The following is a 21689-nucleotide window of genomic DNA, read 5'->3' on the forward strand; positions in this document are numbered from 1 at the left end:
TAGAGAGAGTGGAAGAGAACTAGAGAGAGTGGAAGAGAACTAGAGAGAGAGAGAGAGTGGAAGAGAACTAGAGAGAGTGGAAGAGAACTAGAGAGAGAGTGGAAGAGAACTAGAGAGAGTGGAAGAGAACTAGAGAGAGTGGAAGAGAACTAGAGAGAGTGGAAGAGAACTAGAGAGAGTGGAAGAGAACTAGAGAGAGAGTGGAAGAGAACTAGAGAGAGAGGGTGGAAGAGAACTAGAGAGAGAGAGTGGAAGAGAACTAGAGAGAGAGGGTGGAAGAGAACTAGAGAGAGAGAGTGGAAGAGAACTAGAGAGAGAGAGAGTGGAAGAGAACTAGAGAGAGAGGGTGGAAGAGAACTAGAGAGAGAGAGTGGAAGAGAACTAGAGAGAGAGAGTGGAAGAGAACTAGAGAGAGAGAGTGGAAGAGAACTAGAGAGCTGGAATGAAATAATGGAAGGGAGGAAGTAGGTGAGAGTGGGAGATGGCAAGAGTAGTGAGGGAGCGAGAAAAGAGAGGAGGCACGGAAGTGCTATTTATAACACAAGTGAGGGAGGAGGGTGTGTGTGCCTGTGTTGTCCTTTTTGTACAAGTGGCCTTATCATTAGCAAGAGCTGCTTGCTGCAAATATGCCTGTGTTGCTATTATAATAATAATAATAATAATATATGCCATTTAGCAGACGCTTTTATCCAAAGCGACTTACAGTCATTATCGTGTGTGTTTTGGTGTTTTGTTCGCCAATAATAATTTTTAAAATAGAAGATGCACACAACTCACAAAACAAACCTGAAGTCATACATGCAGTCTCTGCAGTTTGTCAGTCTAGTTGCATGTCCTGATGTTGAACAGTGTGGGATGGACGGTGACCAAACATGCTGTAGGCTCCTTTGATCCACTCGTTCTGAGCTGTGCGTTTTAGCTGTGTCAACATTGCCCTCTAGTGGTGAAGACACCCTCTTACCATGGATTAGGAAAAACGGCCTCCTCTCCGTGTTCTGATTGGCTACTGCCTAGCTTCTCTGCCACATCCCATCCCTTGCTCCTGAAGGTGTAATTGTGTTAGCTCCTCCCTTTCTCTGATGTCACTCTTCCCATCTCTCAGGGTCCGCCAGGCTCCCAGCAGTCTCCTCACGCACAGCCCCCCCACGGCATGGGACCACATGGACAGGTAACACACACACACACACACACACACACACACACACACACACACACACACACACACACACACACACACACACACACACACACACACACACACACACACACACACACACACACACACACACACACACACAGAGAGAGAGATCAATAATTGACTCTCTCCTCTGGAGCTGTTCTGGGGAGATGGGAGCTTTAGCCTCCACACAGACACACCTCATCAATAAAACAAGAGGAGCCACTGTGGACCTACACACTGAGCATGTGCACAGGACAGACAAAACCCACACACTGATCTACATGTAAGGCTAAGGGAGGAGAGCAAATCCTCTGTAAAATACCTTGTTAATGAGCCGGCTCATTGTTTTAGTTTTCTGTGTTCTCACCCCCCCTTCCTCCTCATCCTCCATTCACACTCTGTCCATCATCTGTCTGCTCTGCTCCTTTTCAGTCAGAATGACAAACTCTCTCTGTCTCTCTCAGCCTTTCATGTCGCCACGGTTTCCAGGTGGACCCCGCCCCTCTCTCCGAATGCCAAATCAGGTATGGACCACACGCTCACCTATACAGCTGAACATGCACTTCCAGGTCGGTATGTGCTGGTGGTCCATACTCACCATCGCCCCTTCTCTCATCCATCTGTTTCCCTCAGCCTCCCGGGGGAATCCCTGGTTCTCAGCCTCTCCTGCCAAACAGCATGGACCCCACCAGACCACAAGGTGTGTGTGTGTGTGTGTGTGTACACGGTATTCATGCTTGTGTTTATGGAAGCTTGCAGTTTTTCCAAGTGTCCTTCCTCTCTGAGAATGCCGGTGCCCCCTGGACCTTACAGATCTAGGGGTCATCTGGGTGGAAGATAGGATAGTGTGGGTCTCGGTGTGTGTTTTGGCTTGAGATTACAGGTTCAAATGAGAGATTACCATTTAACCTAACAGGGGTCCCAGTTAATGAGATTAGAGGAGAGTTTAGTCTGTTGCCTCCTTCCTGGTTCAGACTGGCCATATGTGGATTAGGTGTGGAGGTGACAGTTTCATTGGATAAAAGCGTTTGCTAAGTGAATCAAATTATCCATTAGGCCATCACATAGTATCTTTATGTTAACTACCAGTGTGTGTTGGTGTTAAGACTGTGTTCTTGTCATCCTTTCTCCTATAGGACATCCTAATATGGGCGGGCCAATGAGAATGAACGTTCCACGAGGAATGGGGCCCATGGGTCCACAGGTAAGTGCGCGCGCACGCATACACACACACACACACACACACACACACACACACACACACACACACACACACACACACACTCTATAGTTTTGACACTATCTCTTCTCTCTATGTAGAACTACGGGGGTATGAGACCCCCTCCTAACTCCATGGGTGGTCCTATGCCTGGGATGAACATGTAAGTGTTCCCACCAAAGGGAGAAATACAGTCTATCCCATAGCACCAGCTTCATGGTTGAATATCGAAGGCCCCGACATCATGACTGTTGAACTGTTGTTTTCTTGGTTTATGGCAGTGTTTCCTATACTTAAAGTCTGTCTCTGTCTCTCAGGGGACCTGGTGGTAGAGGGCCGTGGCCTGGTCCCAATGCGAACTCAGTAAGTTGTTTCCTCGCTCAATTTTCCATAGATTAGATGATTCATTACAATGATTGTTATTATTTTATCATGTTGCCTGAAAAGGTACTACATTGACCTCATGTTGCCGGAGGAAAGAACTACTGGTTAGTTGAGAGTCTCTCCTGGCGGTAACTATGACCCCCCCTAACCTCTAGTTTCCCTTCTCTCATCACAGATACAATACTCCTCCTCATCTCCCGGCCACTATGTGGTGAGTAGCCAACCGTCAGTGTTTTCAATATCTTGTCACTTATAAAACTGTTCCTTAGCTGTGGAAATGGGAAATTGTGTGCACTGTTCGTACTGACCTTTTTGAAATGTTTCCCAGGGTCCTCCAGGAGGAGGGGGGCCGCCCGGAACTCCCATCATGCCCAGCCCAGGTGGTGCGTCTCTTAAATAAGCCCCCCCCCCCCCCCCCAGTACCAGTACTATATTTAGACACTGTGTGTTGCCTCTCTCTCTCTGTGTGTACTAATGTTATGCTATTGTGTTGGTCTCCCCAGACTCCAACAACTCCAGTGAAAACATCTACACTATGATGAACCCTATAGGACCAGGAGGAAACAGACCCAACGTGAGTCACATTACACCGCGTGATGTCACGCAGCGTGACACCACCACACAGTATGACACAGTATGACTTTATCCTCCCGCTGATTAGATAGGGCAATAAAGCCAGACTAAAGGTCCAGTCACTAAGACATTGTGTTGTGTGTGTGTCTCTCCCAGTTCCCTATGGGCCCGGGGCCTGATGGACCGATGGGAGCTATGGGAGCCATGGAACCTCACCACATGAATGGCTCACTAGGTGGGTGACAGGGTTATGAACACCTGTTATAATGCAGTCGTAAGGGTGACATAATGTTCAGTGCATGGATTTAACTGTTTTGAATCTCATCTCTCTCAGGCTCTGGGGACATGGACGGGTTGCCAAAGGTGAATATAAATCCCCTTTTCTACAACATTTGACTTGAATCGCTCAAACCGACAGAGTTTACAGTCAAGGGGACATGTCTTGGTGCTGCTGGTAAAATAACTTGTGGTACGACATGTAGAGTTATCGTACTCTCTCTCTCTCGATCTATCCAGAACTCTCCTAACAACATGGGGGGTATGAGCAACCCTCCCGGGACGCCGCGGGACGATGGAGAGATGGGTGGAAACTTCCTCAACCCATTCCAAAGTGAAAGTGTGAGTACTGCTGGCCGATGACCCCTGACCCTTGTACCTTGACACCACACAAACCAGGGTGGGTGACCTGGTATGTAATGTTGTAGTGTTTACATTTTTCGCTCATGTCTACCCCCCCCCTCCTTTTTCTCTTCACAGTATTCACCCAACATGACGATGAGTGTGTAATTTTAATTTCTTTATTTTTGTATTTTCTTTTGGTTATTTTCTTTTTGTACCTTTCCACCTGGATTTTTCCAACCCCTCACCTTGGATCGGACTCATTCTGCCTTTCCCACCTCACCTCACCCCCCCCCGGAACTCTCGCCGCTACCCAGGCTTCTAGGACAGCCCTGGGGCATGCTGGGCCTCTAGTGAAGGCGGAGCTTTCCGACGCTGTCTGTGGCATAGACAGGAAACAGAGACACAGGAAGTCCCTACTCTCTAACCCCGCCCCCTGCCTCTCTGACTTCTTGTCAGGCTCTGGACAATGAGAGAGGGGATGATGGAGAGACTGGATAACATGGACACCCTTCAGGACACAGCATGGTAGGGTTCTGTCGGTAGCTGTCTGGAAGCTCGATAAACATTACATTGGCATTCGCTTTTATTTTGATATTTTTATTTGTTTCTAATGGATACAGGGGCGGAACAGGATCTCGAATGATCCCCTTTTCCCTATGTAGTGCACTACTTTAGAGGAATAGGGTGTCATTTGAGACCTAGACATGGAAGTGTCACCCCCCCCCCGTCTCGTAAACTCTGTGTACATTTAAAACACAAGTGTTGTGATGTTTTCCATTACTCTGTATGTAATGTATTATTGCTATTCTTTTATAATATTTTATTGTTCTGATTAATAATATTGTTATGATGATTCTGGTTATTTTAAAATGTAGGATTTAATTTCTGTAGTTTTTGTTGTTGTTGAAAGGACACACACACTGATGACCTCTTCGTTAGTAACTTCACAGGATGGTGAACCTTCGCTAGTCTCCTAAAATCCCACAGGATATACACGATCTACTGCCCCCTCTTTGCCCAGTCAGAGGGCAGCACCTTGGTCCATTATGGTACTTTAAATTGTAATTCCCATAGTAATGTCCCTCTCCATCCCCCTGAGAAGGTGTTTTCTCTGTAGTAGACTAAGTGACCCTGAACATGCAGAGGATGCACAGTTGTATTTATTTGTTTAATTTTCCATTGAGACAGAACCGGTTGACAATAAGTCTGTCTGCACAGTCTGGAATCACTCTGCACCAATCAGCATCCATCTCCTAGAGGAAGACATCTTGGAAGTGTCTGGTTTTTGATTTGATTGTATTTTTTACCCAGAGGGCAGTTCTGACCTTCTGTGAAATTATTCTGATTGGATGCTTAAAGGACTCTTGTAACAGAGCTGAGCCGATCAGTAGGCGGTTTGGCAGTTGCCATGGTAACTCCCCAACCACCCAGTCGGCCTACCTACGCCACCCCCCTCCCCAACCACCCAGTCGGCCTACCTACGCCACCCCCTCCCCAACCACCCAGTCGGCCTACCTACGCCACCCCCTCCCCAACCACCCAGTCGGCCTACCTCCCCACGCCACCCCCTCCCCAACCACCCAGTCGGCCTACCTACGCCACCCCCTCCCCAACCACCCAGTCGGCCTACCTACGCCACCCCCTCCCCAACCACCCAGTCGGCCTACCTACGCCACCCCTCCCCAACCACCCAGTCGGCCTACCTACGCCACCCCCTCCCCAACCACCCAGTCGGCCTACCTACGCCACCCCCTCCCCAACCACCCAGTCGGCCTACCTACGCCACCCCCTCCCCAACCACCCAGTCGGCCTACCTCCCCACGCCACCCCCTCCCCAACCACCCAGTCGGCCTACCTACGCCACCCCCTCCCCAACCACCCAGTCGGCCTACCTACGCCACCTTCCCTCCCCAACCACCCAGTCGGCCTACCTACGCCACCCCCCCCCAACCACCCAGTCCCCAACCACCCAGTCGGCCTACCTACGCCACCCCCTCCCCAACCACCCAGTCGGCCTACCTACGCCACCCCCTCCCCAACCACCCAGTCGGCCTACCTACGCCACCCCCTCCCCAACCACCCAGTCGGCCTACCTACGCCACCCCCCCAACCACCCAGTCCCCAACCACCCAGTCGGCCTACCTACGCCACCCCCTCCCCAACCACCCAGTCGGCCTACCTACGCCACCCCCCCCAACCACCCAGTCCCCAACCACCCAGTCGGCCTACCTACGCCACCCCCTCCCCAACCACCCAGTCGGCCTACCTACGCCACCCCCTCCCCAACCACCCAGTCGGCCTACCTACGCCACCCCCTCCCCAACCACCCAGTCGGCCTACCTACGCCACCTCCTCCCCAACCACCCAGTCGGCCTACCTACGCCACCCCCTCCCCAACCACCCAGTCGGCCTCCCCACCACCCAGTCGGCCTACGCCACCCCCTCCCCAACCACCCAGTCGGCCTACCTACCCACCCCCAGTGGCCTCCCCACGCCACCCCCTCCCCAACCACCCAGTCGGCCTACCTCCCCAACGCCACCCCCTCCCCAACCACCCAGTCGGCCTACCTACGCCACCCCCTCCCCAACCACCCAGTCGGCCTACCTACGCCACCCTCCCCAACCACCGAGTCGGCCTACCTACGCCACCCCCAGTCCCCAACCACCGAGTCGGCCTACCTACGCCACCCCCTCCCCAACCACCCAGTCGGCCTACCTACGCCACCCCCTCCCCAACCACCCAGTCGGCCTACCTACGCCACCCCCTCCCCAACCACCGAGTCGGCCTACCTACGCCACCCCCTCCCCAACCACCGAGTCGGCCTACCTACGCCACCCCCCTCCCCAACCACCGCTCTCTCCTTTTGTGACGTCTCCATCTGTCTTTTGGTTTGTTGTAAATACTGTAAAGGGAATTTTGATATCATGACATGTTTTGATATTTCCGTCACAACCAATGACGGATGAGAAACGAGTTGATTCTGACCAACTGGGTATGAAAAGAGACTGTGTGTTTTTACAGAAGCTCACTGTTTATCTCTGACACAACTATGGCCAGGAGCAACCCTCTATATTGGATCATTACTTAGGGAGCTACAACTGTCAGAGTCCAGAGTATTTCCTGGCCAGGTCAATCTGTTAGGGAAATCTCCTGTCCCTAGTAACGATAGATGAAAAGAAAATAAGGTTTATTAGGATTTTGTTTTCTGTATTTGAATTGAGAAAGGATGTAAAAACGCAGGTTCTTAATGATATGAAGAGTGTTAAAGGGGGGGGGGCTTCTGGTGTATTTTGACATACTGCTGTATAGGTTCAACTCTGAACCATATTCACTAAGGGCAAATCTGAAATGCACCCAATTCCCTATATATTGTGCCCTACTGAAGCCAAAAGTAGTGCACAACATAGGGAATAGGGTGCCATTTAGGATGTGCCCTAGTTGGCACCAGTGCAAACAAAGTGTTTCTGTTATTGTTGGAAGAGGATAATTTTAGGAAAACAAACCGTGAAACTGTTTCTGTTTCTAAAATGTGAGATATATTTACTTACCATAACTTGGGCTGTGACTTTTTATGTGCCCTTGTCAGTGGAGGCTGCTGAGGGGAGGATGGCTCATAATGTCTGGAAGGAGCGTGGAACTACGTTTGCTCTGTCCGATAACATCTCACTGATTCTGCTCCAGCCATTACCACAAGCCTGCCGTCCCCAATTAAGGTGTCCCACCGACCTCCTGTGGGCCTTGTCTTTTCATGTGCTCAGGAAAAACTCATGGCCCTACTCATGACCTTCATTTGACCTTTCTGCTCTGCCCATACCGATCGAGGACTCGTCTTTATATCTGTGACAGCATGGGCAGTGCCATTGCGGCTACAACCCATAAGAATCCCCATCCAGTTGCCTACTTTAATATGGTGGAAGCCCTCAATGGCGCTGCCCATGCTAACACAGCATTTTGCCCTCTATCATTCTCTATGGCTCTACCTGACCATGTGACCTGTTCAGCCAAAACCTCCCGGCCCTCGTTCTTCCCTTCTGATCATGAGGTGTCAAACTGCACTGGTGCAAACGCCTCTCCTGTATGTAAAATCAACGTTGTCACATTGTTGGTCATTTCTGTGTTTCTATGGTGATGTGTAATACTGTTTCATTCTGGGAGGGTTGAAAGGAGGGGGGGACGGAGGGTAAGGAAACATGTTTCTGTTCCTTGGGGTTGTATCCATCTCCATAGTCTAAAGGAGCGTCTCCTCTCCTTTCACCTGCACTGATGTGAAAGAAGAGATGACGTGAGGAGAGGAAGCCATGTTGGACTGAGATGCAGACCATGTTTTTCTCTGGTGACAAAGCAGTATTGAAGATGAGGCAGTCTGTTTCCCCGTGCCCGTATTTCAGAACATTTAGTCCATTACAATGATCCTGTGTTTTTAAATTCTGTTAACCACTTTTGGATTGGGTGCCTCGTTGATTTGAAGACCCAACTGAAAGAGAGATCTGACCGATCTCTTGCAGTGCTGTGTATATAAATGATCCCATTTGGTTGGAATATTGCCATATTCAGGTTCTTTTCAAAAGCAGCGGGACCATAATCTAAGGGGACGACACGGTATCATGCCAATCTGGAGGAAACATGGTGAGGAACTGCCTCCTGGGTTTGCTTTGTATTTCCTAATAGGCTACTTTCCGCTCCTAAATGTCTAGTGTAGTAATAAAACGTTTCCTATTTGTACGTTTTATGTTGTAATAACGTTTCTTTAGAGACTGATTAAAAAGTTGATTATTGAGAAAAAGGTGGGAGGTCTTGCATCAATAAATGTCATTTGTTTTAGGTTTTTGCATCGAGTCATCAGTTTTTTTTCCCCCTGTGTCCTTCTCGTTGTAGATACATGAAAATAAAACTACTTCACTGCTTTTGTCAAGACATTTAGTTCTTTCAACACATTTTATTAGAGGTTTCTGGTTCCATGTCAATTAGTTTGCTCTCTCTCGCACTGCTGACGATGAAGGCAAAGGAAGTGTGTGTGTGTGTGTTTACAGGCCTATCCAAAGGCAGAACAGCCAGTAAAGTATTACCAGAGTGCTTCAAAACATTCCTCCATATCCACAGTTCTTTTTCCACAAGTCTGTGTTCTGACAAGATGGTGTCGACATGCATGGCAGATCTGCTTCTAGCTCCTAGGCAACTTTGCAGTATTTCGTGTGTGTGACAAGAATTTCGCTACACCCGCAATAACATCTGCTAAATATGTGTATGTGACCAATAAAATATGTTTTAGAGTGCCGTTTCTCCACACACACCCCTCTGGGCTGTTTGAACTCAGGCGGTGGTCTGCCAGATGAAGGCCGTTCAAAGCTGACTTCTATCAGTCCTTCCCAGAGCCTTTTGTAGTGTGGAGACTCAGCAACAGGTGACATTTAGAGCTGAAAACCATTGACAACTTTGAACGCTCACCGCTACCCACGCCTGCCCTTCACCTGAGACAGGACCCCACGCCTGCCCTTGACCTGAGACAGGACCCCACGCCTGCCCTTGACCTGAGACAGGACCCCACGCCTGCCCTTGACCTGAGACAGGACCCCACGCCTGCCCTTCACCTGAGACAGGACCCCACGCCTGCCCTTCACCTGAGACAGGACCCCACGCCTGCCCTTCACCTGAGACAGGACCCCCCCCACGCCTGCCCTTCACCTGAGACAGGACCCCCCGCCTGCCCTTCACCTGAGACAGGACCCCCCCCACGCCTGCCCTTCACCTGAGACAGGACCCCCCCACGCCTGCCCTTCACCTGAGACAGGACCCCCCCCCCACGCCTGCCCTTCACCTGAGACAGGACCCCCCACGACTTCACCTGAGACAGGACCCCCCACGCCTGCCCTTTACCTGAGACAGGACCCCCCCACGCCTGCCCTTCACCTGAGACAGGACCCCCCCACGCCTGCCCTTCACCTGAGACAGGACCCCCCCACGCCTGCCCTTCACCTGAGACAGGACCCCCCCCCACGCCTGCCCTTCACCTGAGACAGGACCCCCCCACGCCTGCCCTTCACCTGAGACAGGACCCCCCCACGCCTGCCCTTCACCTGAGACAGGACCCCCCACGACTTCACCTGAGACAGGACCCCCCACGCCTGCCCTTTACCTGAGACAGGACCCCCCCCACGCCTGCCCTTCACCTGAGACAGGACCCCCCCCACGCCTGCCCTTCACCTGAGACAGGACCCCCCCACGCCTGCCCTTCACCTGAGACAGGACCCCCCCACGCCTGCCCTTCACCTGAGACAGGACCCCCCACGCCTGCCCTTCACCTGAGACAGGACCCCCCCACGCCTGCCCTTCACCTGAGACAGGACCCCCCCACGACTTCACCTGAGACAGGACCCCCCCACGCCTGCCCTTTACCTGAGACAGGACCCCCCCACGCCTGCCCTTCACCTGAGACAGGACCCCACGCCTGCCCTTCACCTGAGACAGGACCCCACACCTGCCCTTCACCTGAGACAGGACCCCCCCACGCCTGCCCTTCACCTGAGACAGGACCCCACGCCTGCCCTTCACCTGAGACAGGACCCCACGCTCCTCGTACAGGAGAGAGAACTGAGTGAGAGGGTGCGAAGAGGATGTGTATCAGTGTCCAGTCGGCTGAAGTTGTCTGCTGCCAATATGTGATGTGTGGATCTCCACTTGGTCTGGAGTGAAAGCTTAATAATCAACCCAGGACCTCCGACAACCCAGGTACGTTTAAATGCTAACTCACTATTTGACTTTCGCCTGTCTGACTGCCTCTCTCTATTTCTTACTATCTCTCTCTACCTTTTCCTCTCCTCCAGACCATGTCGGTCCCCCAGACGGCAGTCCCCTGATTGGAGCAGCGAGGCTGGGGAAGCTTTGCCTCATTAGGCTGCTCCTGGAGGGGGGTGCCCAGGTCAACAAGAGAAACCCAGGAGGAGAGACTCCTCTCCTGGCCGTGTGTAAAGCCCTGAGAGGGGAACCCACTGGACCTGGAACTCTGAAACTGCTCAGATACCTACTAGACAACCAGGTCTGTGTCTGCTTTTAAAGGAGAGCTCTGTAGGTTTAATTTTCCCTTGTGGGATTCTATCCTACTCTATTCTAAACAGGTGGGTCCTAAAGCCCACTGTGTGTGTGTGCCTACCTACATCCTAACCCCATCCTATCTTTCCCCACCCAGGCAGACCCTAATACCCAGGACCGGTCAGGCCGTACAGCTCTGATGTATTCCTGTATGGAGAGGGCTGGAGCTCAGCTAGCCTCTACTCTCCTCTCAGCTGGAGCTGACCCCAGTATGGAGGACTACTCTGGAGCTTCAGCTATGGTCAACGCTATCAACGCACAGCACCAGCCTACACTACAGGTCAGGAGGGAGGAGGGGTGTGTGTGTGGATGTGTTTAACTATACTTGTGCGGACCAGAAGTCCCCTACTAGAATAGTAAACAAACAAAACATGGACCAAATGGAGACATTTTGCTGGTCCCCACAAGGTCAAATGCTGGGGTTAAGGTTCGAATTAGGTTTTGGGTTAGATTTTTGGGTTAAGGTTAGGGAAAATAGTATTTTGAATGGGGTTGAATTGTGTCCCCCCAAAAGGTTAGTTATACAAGACCGTGTGTGTGGTGAAATGATTATAACTGACCATTACATACCCCAGGTGCTACAGGACGCATGTCGCGCCAAAGACCGCGTCATCATCATCGTCGTCATAATCATCATCATCCATCATCATCACTACGGAGATGGGTGTGAGCGGATGACCGGTGACGAGGCGCTACCTGAACGTTCTGCCGTCTCCCGATGCATCACCTGTCACCTGCATGTCACCCTCTGACATCATCATCAAGACGGGTTCACCCAACTCACTTGAGGGAGAGAATGTGTTCAATTTCAGAGGATCAGGTTGGAGGGTGGGGGGAAGGTGTTAAACATCTCAGGAACCTGTCTCATCCTTTCTTATCTCATCCCAGGTAAGAGGGGGAGTGGCAGCAGCAGCAGATTCTCCCCATGTGAGCTGAGTCCAGTGGACCAGTCCTGTATCCCCCCTCCCAGACAGCGACAGTGGTCTGAACCATGGCTAGCTATTCACAATCTGTCTTGACTTAACAAGGTCTACCAAGAGGGAAGGAGGGAAAGGAAGGTAGAGGAAGGAGGAAAGGGAGAAAAAGGTTCTCTTCATCATGAAGGAGGTGGGAGATGATAAAGAGAGTCGATCTGTCCATCTCTACCATAAGGAGATCTCTTCCGGGGCCTCTTGTTCTCTCGTCTTTCCCACAGAGGAGCACCTTTCCCAGGCAGCCCAGAGCAGACTGTCCCCTGAGAGGAGGCTAGGCCCTGGAGGTTCCACCTTGGATTTATACAGAGAACACCCCAGTACTCAAACTGCTTTACATTATAGAGGGGGATCTAATCTCATCGGATGCGACCCAATGACCCGGAAGTGCTCCGTGGACAGACTTCCTCCCTGCTCTTCCTCGTAGGAACACCCTCCCATCCTTGACTCCAGCTCCACCCCTTTTTCATCTGCCTCCCCTATCATGTTATGAGTCTCACCCTCAGGTCCCGCCCCTTGGCCTACCTGGTGTAGGTATGGGGTTTCGGACGCAGCTGCCCTCCCCCTCTTTCTCCCCCCCCCCCATTTCTCTTCTCTTTAAAGCAATATTTAGACCAGGCTTTCTGCCTCCTCTACCTCTTCCATTCCTGCTCTCCTTCTCTCATCCTCTTCTGTTCCCCCTTTCCCTCCCTCCAGTGAGAGGTCACCTCGACGTCACTCTATTCAGCTGGAGCCGCTGAGAGGAGAGGAGGAGGAATAGAAGAAGAACAGAGGAGACGAGGGAGAGGAGGAAAGGAGGAGCGGGAGTGAGACCCTATGTTAGCTGTTATGGTTTGATATGTGTAGTTACTTGTAATAACCTCTAGAGCATGCTGGACACTTATTTAGTGCGTGCTGACCTGAATGTGTGGATTCATATCAACAGTCTAAAACCGTAATCTCCAATCCAAATAATTAGTTGGAATCATTTGTTTATTAGATATTTCCTATTTATACTGTATGGATAATAAAAGCCATCCTTTATTCAGTTGTGTTGTAGCTTTTCCCCCCCACTCCCACACTGAAAGTTGTCACTGAACTTTAGTCTGTCTTGCTTTATGATAGTTAAATGTGACTATCATATGCTGGAGGGGAATATGCTGGAGGGGAATATGCTGGAGGGGAATATGCTGGAGGGGAATAGAGGGGAATAATGCTGGACTAATGTGAAAGAGGAATATGATATATAAGGAATATAATAGAGGATCATTTGATATTTAAGGGATATGATTGAGGGGAATATGATATATAAGGAATATGATTGAGGGGAATATGCTAGGGGGGAATATGCTAGAGGGGAATATGCTGGAGGGGAATATGCTGGACTAATGTTAAAGAGGAATATGATAAAGAGGAATATGATATATAAGGAATATAATAGAGGATCATTTGATATTTAAGGGATTTGATTGAGTGGAATATGATGGAGAGGAATATGATATATAAGGAATATAATAAGGAATATGATAGAGGGGAATATGATAAAGAGGAATATGATATATAAGGAATATAATAGAGGATAATTTGATATTTAAGGAATATGATAGAGAGGAATATGGTAGAGGGGAATATAATTCCCAGAATCTGATGGAAGGGAATATGATTCCCAGAATATGATAGAGGGATTATGATAAGTGACGATTTTAGATTTAGATTTTTCACCATCTTTCACCGTTATAGTGCAATTAATGTATTGTTTAGTGTTGTATTGTGTACTGGTTTTGTTGGCATGCATCCAACATTTTTTATTTTCTTTGCCCCACCAAGATATACAAACTAAAATCGTCACTTATCATATTCCCCTCCATCATATTCCCTTCCATCATATTCCCCTCTATCATATTCCATCTATCAAATTCCCTTCCATCATATTCCCTTCTCATATTCCCTCTATCATATTCCTCTCGATCATATTCCCCCCTATTACATTCCCTTCCATCATATTCCCCTCTATCATTTTCCTTATATATCATATTACCCTCTCATATATCGCTCTATCATATTTCTTCCGTCATATTCCCCTCAATGCGAGCTGTGGCAAGAAGGTTTGCTGTGTCTGTCAGCGTAGTGTCCAGAGCATGGAGGCGCTACCAGGAGACAGGCCAGTACATCAGGAGATGTGGAGGAGGCCGTAGGAGGGCAACAACCCAGCAGCAGGACCGCTACCTCCGCATTTGTGCAAGGTGGAGCAGAAGGAGCACTGCCAGAGCCCTGCAAAATGACCTCCAGCAGGCCACAAATGTGCATGTGTCTGCTCAAACGGTCAGAAACAGACGCCATGTGGGTGGTATGCGGGCCCGACGTCCACAGGTGGGCGTTGTGCTTACAGCCCAACACCATGCAGGACATTTGGCATTTGCCAGAGAACACCAAGATTGGCAAATTCGCCACTGGCTTCACACAGATGAAAGCAGGTTCACATGGAGCACATGTGACAGACGTGACAGAGTCTGGAGATGCCGTGGAGAACGTTCTGCTGCCTGCAACATCCTCCAGCATGACCCGTTTGGCAGTTGGTCAGTCATGGTGTGGGGTGGCATTTCTTTGGGGGGCCGCACAGCCCTCCATGTGCTCGCCAGAGGTAGCCTGACTGCCATTAGGTACCGAGATGAGATCCTTTGACCCCTTGTGAGACCATATGCTGGTGCGGTTGGCCCTGGGTTCCTCCTAATGCAAGACGATGCTAGACCTCATGTGGCTGGAGTGTGTCAGCAGTTCCTGCTAGAGGAAGGTATTGATGCTATGGACTGGCCCGCCCGTTCCCCAGACCTGAATCCAATTGAGCACATCTGGGACATCATGTCTCGCATCCAGGTCTGGGAGGAGATCCCTCAGGAGACCATCCGCCACCTCATCAGGAGCATGCCCAGGCGTTGTAGGGAGGTCATACAGGCACGTGGAGGCCACACACACTACTGAGCCTCATTTAGACTTGTTTTAAGGACATTACATCAAAGTTGGATCAGCCTGTAGTGTGGTTTCCACTTTAATTTTGAGTGTGACTCCAAATCCAGACCTCCATGGGTTGATAAATTTGATTTCCATTGATAATTTTTGTGTGATTTCTGTTGTCAGCACATTCAACTATGTAAAGAAAAAAGTATTTAATAAGAATATTTCATTAATTCATATCTAGGATGTTTTATTTTAGTGTTCCCTTTATTTATTTTGATCAGTATATACTCTATAGTATCCCTCTCTATCATGTTCATTATATATCATATTCAACTCGATCACATTCCTCTCTATCATTTTCCCTCCATCATATTCCTTCTATCATATTGTCCTATATCATATTCCTCTCATTCATACTCCTCTCTATCATATTCCTTAAATATCCTATTACCCTCTATCATATTTATTATATATCATATTATCTCTCATTTTCCCCAGTCAAATTCCTCTCTATCATATTCCTCTCTATCATATTCCCCTCTATCATGTTCATCTCTATCATATTCCCCTCTCTCATATTCCCCTCTATAAAATTCCTCTGTCATTTTCCTCTATCATTTTCAACTATATCATATTCCCCTCTATCATGTTTTAAGGACCGACACCGGAGATGAAAAGCAGGTACGAGGAGTCAAACATTTAATTGTGAACAGACATAGAACAAGACAGGAACAGTGTCAGCACACTGGTAAACAAGGACATATGACAATCAATACAGAAGCAGGGAACAGAGAGTGGAACCCGACAGATATGGGGAAGGTAATGATAGAGGTGATTGAGTCCAGGTGTGCTCCGCTGTGTGCTAGAGAGCAGCCGAGTGTTATTGTTGCTCGGGTGGTGTGGGTCAACTGCACACGGCTACACACAAGCGAGCCTCTTGCATTTTCGGGTCTCGGTCTCCCGCATAAGCCGGCCCTACGTAGAGAGGATACTAATATTGTCAGCGGCACACACACACACACACAAAGGGACTGGTGCCCCACCCGTGCCAAGTGCGCTGGCAGTGTGTTTTACGACCGCGCAGGTTCTAGAACAGATCTTGTCCAGCGTAGACCAAGAAGACTACTCGGATTGCCAGGAGGAAGAGGTTTCGGAAGACTAAGACTGGGAGGAATACAACCCCGAGCGCCGCGAGGTCGACGATGCTTCTTCTCCCTCTTCTGAGGAAGAGCCCGAGGACCGACACGAGGAAGAGATCTCCCGGACCAACGGACCAACGGGAGACGCCGTTGCTGTCGGAAAACGATAAAATCGAGTGGTCCCCCGTAGCCTACGGCCGCCACCGCGGGGCCCTCGCGATCTGCCACGCCGGGCCGGACCAGACTCCGGGCCCCACGGCCTATGCCGCGACCCAGGCCCGCGACATCGCTTCCACCTGTTTGCCACACCAGCGATAGAAAGGATAATTGTGGAAATGACGAACCTGCACGGGGCCAGAAAATACAGCGACGGCTGGCGACACAAGGACGCCACGGACCTGTGCACCTACGTAGGGCTCCTGATCCTAGCGGGCGTCTACAGGTCCCAAGGCGAGGCCACGGCGAGTGCGTCCCACAGGCTTGACTGGTGGAGTGTGGCGGGACATAATGCAGATAACCCGTTTATTCAATGTGCGGGAGCACTGGTTGGTCGGGCCAATTGAGGAAGTATGTAAATGAATGTATATTTAAAGTGACTATGCATATATGATAAACACAGAGTAGCAGCAGCGTACAAGAGGGGTTGGGGGGGAACTTTCAAAGTTCTTGACATTTTCCTGATTTTCTTAAAGTAATGATGGACTGTCATTTCTCTTTGCTGTTTTGAACTGTTCTTGCCATAATATGGACTTTTTTTAAGTGTACCTATGATGAAAATTACAGGCCTCTCATCTTTTTAAGTGGGAGAACTTGCACAATTTGTGGCTGACACAATACTTTTTTGCCCCACTGTATGTGTTATTTCATAGTTTTGATGTCTTCACTATTATTCTACAATGTAGAAAAAAAGAGAAAAAAACCTTGAATGAGTAGGTGTGTCCAAACCTTTGACTGGGAAACATTGACATTAGTGGTAGGCTGAGATCAAACAAATAACATTTACATTACATTTACATTTAAGTCATTTAGCAGACGCTCTTATCCAGAGCGACTTACAAATAACCTACGTAAACCTGGATGCTAGTTGTGATATCTAAAACATATTGACTTTGAATTAGTCAAAACACCTGTATTATGAATGGTCAACCATTTGATATGAGGTAGAGCATTTTATTTGAATAAAAAATGTGGTTACATGGATTCAATGCAAATATCAGTTATGACTGTGCTGCATAGGCTAAAAAAGTGAATTGTTCCAGCATTTGACTACACATGAGAGCTTCTGTGGGTAGTCATGGCAATGAGGCCTTCATTGTGACATCACAAGATTCTGATTCTGGGAGGTTAGCTGTTGTACAGACAAACAGAACAGTGTGAAGGTACTGATTCAACTAACTACTGACATATTATTAATGTCCTATTTCATTAGAGAGAGAGAACACACTGCTTACTGGAGAGGTAGGTTGTAATATAACATACTGTATAACTATGTTTCTGTAGAATAACTACTTTTCAAACTACTTGTGTACTTACATGACCTTTTATTTAGGCCTAACATGCAATCATGGTGACAAGTGAAACTGTTGACGAGAGACAGTTTGTTTGAATCCAATTTTTGTGAGAAAATGGTTCATCCTGACACCTGAGATGACATGTTAGTTGTTGTAGTGAGCCAGGCTAATGGCAAATGCATTATATTGATGAAAGAAAACCCTCTCTCGGTGTTAATAACAACCAATATTGTAATCAATTATCTGAATAAATATGTACCAAAAGGGAAGGTTATGTAAAAAAACAAGTCGACCTAGCTTAAACAAGCTAAGCGTCAGTACAGAGACAAAGTGGAATCTCAATTCAATGGCTCAGACACAAGAGGCATGTGGCAGGGTCTACAGTCAATCACGGACTACAAGAAGAAACCCAGCCCAGTCACGGACCAGGATGTCTTGCTCCCAGGCAGACTAAATAACTTTTTTGCCCGCTTTGAGGACAATACAGTGCCACTGACACGGCCTGCAACGAAAACATGCGGTCTCTCCTTCACTGCAGCCGAGGTGAGTAAGACATTTAAACGTGTTAACCCTCGCAAGGCTGCAGGCCCAGACGGCATCCCCAGCCGCGCCCTCAGAGCATGCGCAAACCAGCTGGCCGGTGTGTTTACGGACATATTCAATCAATCCCTATACCAGTCTGCTGTTCCCACATGCTTCAGGAGGGCCACCATTGTTCCTGTTCCCAAGAAAGCTAAGGTAACTGAGCTAAACGACTACCGCCCCGTAGCACTCACTTCCGTCATCATGAAGTGCTTTGAGAGACTAGTCAAGGACCATATCACCTCCACCCTACCTGACACCCTAGACCCACTCCAATTTGCTTACCGCCCAAATAGGTCCACAGACGATGCAATCTCAACCACACTGCACACTGCCCTAACCCACCTGGACAAGAGGAATACCTATGTGAGAATGCTGTTCATCGACTACAGCTCGGCATTCAACACCATAGTACCCTCCAAGCTCGTCATCAAGCTCGAGACCCTGGGTCTCAACCCCGCCCTGTGCAACTGGGTACTGGACTTCCTGACGGGCCGCCCCCAGGTGGTGAGGGTAGGCAACAACATCTCCTCCCCGCTGATCCACAACACGGGGGCCCCACAAGGGTGCGTTCTGAGCCCTCCTGTACTCCCTGTTCACCCACGACTGCGTGGCCACGCACGCCTCCAACACAATCATCAAGTTTGCGGACGACACAACAGTGGTAGGCTTGATTACCAACAACGACGAGACGGCCTACAGGGAGGAGGTGAGGGCCCTCGGAGTGTGGTGTCAGGAAAATAACCTCACACTCAACGTCAACAAAATTAAGGAGATGATTGTGGACTTCAGGAAACAGCAGAGGGAACACCCCCCTATCCACATCGATGGAACAGTAGTGGAGAGGGTAGCTAGTTTTATGTTCCTCGGCATGCACATCACAGACAAACTGAATTGGTCCACTCACACTGACAGCGTCGTGAAGAAGGCGCAGCAGCGCCTCTTCAACCTCAGGAGGCTGAAGAAATTCGGCTTGTCACCAAAAGCACTCACAAACTTCTACAGATGCACAATCGAGAGCATCCTGGCGGGCTGTATCACCGCCTGGTACGGCAACTGCTCCACCCTCAACCGTAAGGCTCTCCAGAGGGTAGTGAGGACTGCACAACGCATCACCGGGGGCAAACTACCTGCCCTCCAGGACACCTACACCACCCGATGTTACAGGAAGGCCATAAAGATCATCAAGGACATCAACCACCTGAACCACTGCCTGTTCACCCCGCTATCATCCAGAAGGCGAGGTCAGTACAGGTGCATCAAAGCTGGGACCGAGAGACTGAAAAACAGCTTCTATCTCAAGGCCATCAGACTGTTAAACAGCCACCACTAACATTGAGTGGCTGCTGCCAACACACTGTCATTGACCCTGACCCAACTCCAGCCACTTTAATAATGGGAATTGATGGGAAATGATGTAAATATATCACTAGCCACTTTAAACAATGCTACCTTATATAATGTTACTTACCCTACATTATTCATCTCATATGCATATGTATATACTGTCCTCTACATCATCGACTGCATCCTTATGTAATACATGTATCACTAGCCACTTTAACTATGCCACTTTGTTTACTTTGTCTACACACTCATCTCATATGTATATACTGTACTCGATACCATCTACTGTATGCTGCTCTGTACCATCACTCATTCATATATCCTTATGTACATATTCCTTATCCCCTTACACTGTGTATAAGACAGTAGTTTTGGAATTGTTAGTTAGATTACTTGTTGGTTATCACTGCATTGTCGGAACTAGAAGCACAAGCATTTCGCTACACTCGCATTAACATCTGCTAACCATGTGTATGTGACAAATAAAATTTGATTTGATTTTGATTTGAATTTGTTGGTACTAAATTGCTAATGAAAATCAGTTTTTCTTAAATGAATGGTCATCCATTTCAAATGGTTGAATTGATAGACCTCTTTACATGAAGGTGCACACAGGGGCACTCAAAGAGAAGACTGGAGTGTTTACCTCCTTGTTTTATACAATATATGAAACTGTACAATAAGTTACGTCCTGCATGGATACAGAGTCATTTTCTACCCCAAACCTTTTTTGAATGATATGATCTAAGTGATTAGTGTGTTTTGTGAAAACCAGGCCCAATATGGAGTGGGAGGGGGGGGTGGATAAGGCTCAGTAGTAACGTACAGAGAGACTGAAGTTTTCTTTTTAAAGTCCGTGTTGTGCTTTGTCATCTCCAATGGCAACGCCTTGCATCACAATGATGATGTCATAAAGGATATTGTGCACATAATGATAGGAAAGGCAACAATTTGATTCATTTGAACTTGGTCGAGTTTCCAGTAGCCAACTTTTGACTAGTAATTCAGATAGACCTATTGCGTAATCATCTTTGGATCAGGATTGTCACTTGCTTCATTGTAAGTAAATGGGAAGAAAATGTGTGCACATTGTAAAGAGATGCATTATTCTTTGGTGAGCAACACGCCACTTACTACAACGTTATGTATTTTCCAGAGTTATTGTTAGCAAGGAGGAAGACATGGAGGGTTCAACGCTGACACAGAGGAGGGCTGAGTGTCAGTTGAAGGAAAGGGAGATCCAGACAGACTACATGATGGAGCTGGGAGCCAGGTTGGCTCTGGTGAGACAGATCCAGAGGGAGCAGGAGAAGGAGATGAAGAGGATTTGGTTTGAGACGAGGAAAATGCCAAGCCTGATTGAGGAGGTAACAAGACCAACTTTGACAAAGTTGACTAGAGTTCTATTGAACAATATTGATTAAAGCAAATACATGTCAATATACGGGCAAAATGTGCGATATGCCATGAATTGTAAGCTAACAATATTTTGTCTGACATATTTTCTTGTGTTGTATCGTGTCTGTCTCTCTGTTTGAGTATTGTTATGGACATAATCCTCAGTTCTTATGGTTGTCTTAAATAAATAAAAATAACTAGACCAAGCGATCTCTCGTAGACCTTCATATCAGGTTTATATGGTTGTCCTACCTAGTTACCTTAAGTTGAATGCACCAACTGTAAGTCATTCTGGATAAAAGCATCTGCTAGATGTCTAAAGGTGCTTCAACAACGTACTGAGTAAAGGGTCTGAATACTTATGTAAATGTGATATTTCACATTTTATTCGTAATGAATTTGGAACAATTCTGTTTTTGCTTTGCCATTATGGGCTATTGTGTGTAGATTGATGAGGGAAAAAAATGATTTATTACATTTTTGAATTAGGCTGTAAGGTCACAAAATGTGGAAAAAGTGAAGGGGTCTGAATACTTTCCGAAGGCACTGTATATGTGATGTATAAGTAAATAGCGTTGACTCATAAAGTATGTATGTCGTGAATGTGATCACTTTCAACATGTCTGTTTCTTTTCTCCCGCAGAATGTGAGAGATGTGACCAACCGTCCACTCACTGAGTTCATGGCTCCCTGTATTGACTCCCTCCCCCCGCTGGCTTTCACCAATCGGAGGCCTATACCAA

The 21689-nt window shown here is 48.3% G+C and overlaps 2 protein-coding genes and 1 long non-coding RNA gene across 5 annotated transcripts; all 3 read left to right on the forward strand.

Annotated features, from left to right (window-relative positions):
- The first annotated feature begins 1075 nt into the window (after positions 1-1075).
- Positions 1076-4633, forward strand: LOC124027653 (single-stranded DNA-binding protein 3-like). 3 transcript variants are annotated; one of them, XM_046340016.1, is made up of 13 exons: positions 1076-1168; positions 1645-1704; positions 1814-1880; positions 2317-2384; positions 2501-2562; positions 2717-2762; positions 2959-2994; positions 3112-3166; positions 3287-3357; positions 3513-3591; positions 3691-3719; positions 3873-3974; positions 4292-4633. In XM_046340016.1, the coding sequence occupies exons 1-13, from the start codon at positions 1151-1153 to the stop codon at positions 4445-4447; spliced, it is 849 nt and encodes a 282-aa protein (XP_046195972.1). In that variant the 5' UTR covers positions 1076-1150; the 3' UTR covers positions 4448-4633. The 3 variants fall into 3 exon arrangements, with proteins under 3 accessions (XP_046195972.1, XP_046195973.1, XP_046195975.1); XM_046340017.1 differs by having other exon boundaries at positions 3112-3163; XM_046340019.1 differs by having other exon boundaries at positions 4113-4434.
- Positions 4634-5385: 752 nt separating this feature from the next.
- LOC124027652 (extensin-like) lies at positions 5386-9728 on the forward strand. The gene is made up of 2 exons (XM_046340015.1): positions 5386-6843; positions 9456-9728. Exons 1-2 carry the CDS (start codon positions 5386-5388, stop codon positions 9726-9728), a joined length of 1731 nt encoding a protein of 576 aa, XP_046195971.1.
- Positions 9729-10485: 757 nt separating this feature from the next.
- Positions 10486-13016, forward strand: LOC124027651. Its single transcript, XR_006837445.1, has 4 exons — positions 10486-10704; positions 10800-11011; positions 11162-11344; positions 11640-13016. It is a non-coding gene; the product is annotated as an uncharacterized LOC124027651 (long non-coding RNA).
- Positions 13017-21689: the final 8673 nt, after the last annotated feature.

This window comes from Oncorhynchus gorbuscha, unplaced genomic scaffold, assembly GCF_021184085.1.
Source record: "Oncorhynchus gorbuscha isolate QuinsamMale2020 ecotype Even-year unplaced genomic scaffold, OgorEven_v1.0 Un_scaffold_3430, whole genome shotgun sequence".
Classification (NCBI taxonomy): domain Eukaryota; kingdom Metazoa; phylum Chordata; class Actinopteri; order Salmoniformes; family Salmonidae; genus Oncorhynchus; species Oncorhynchus gorbuscha.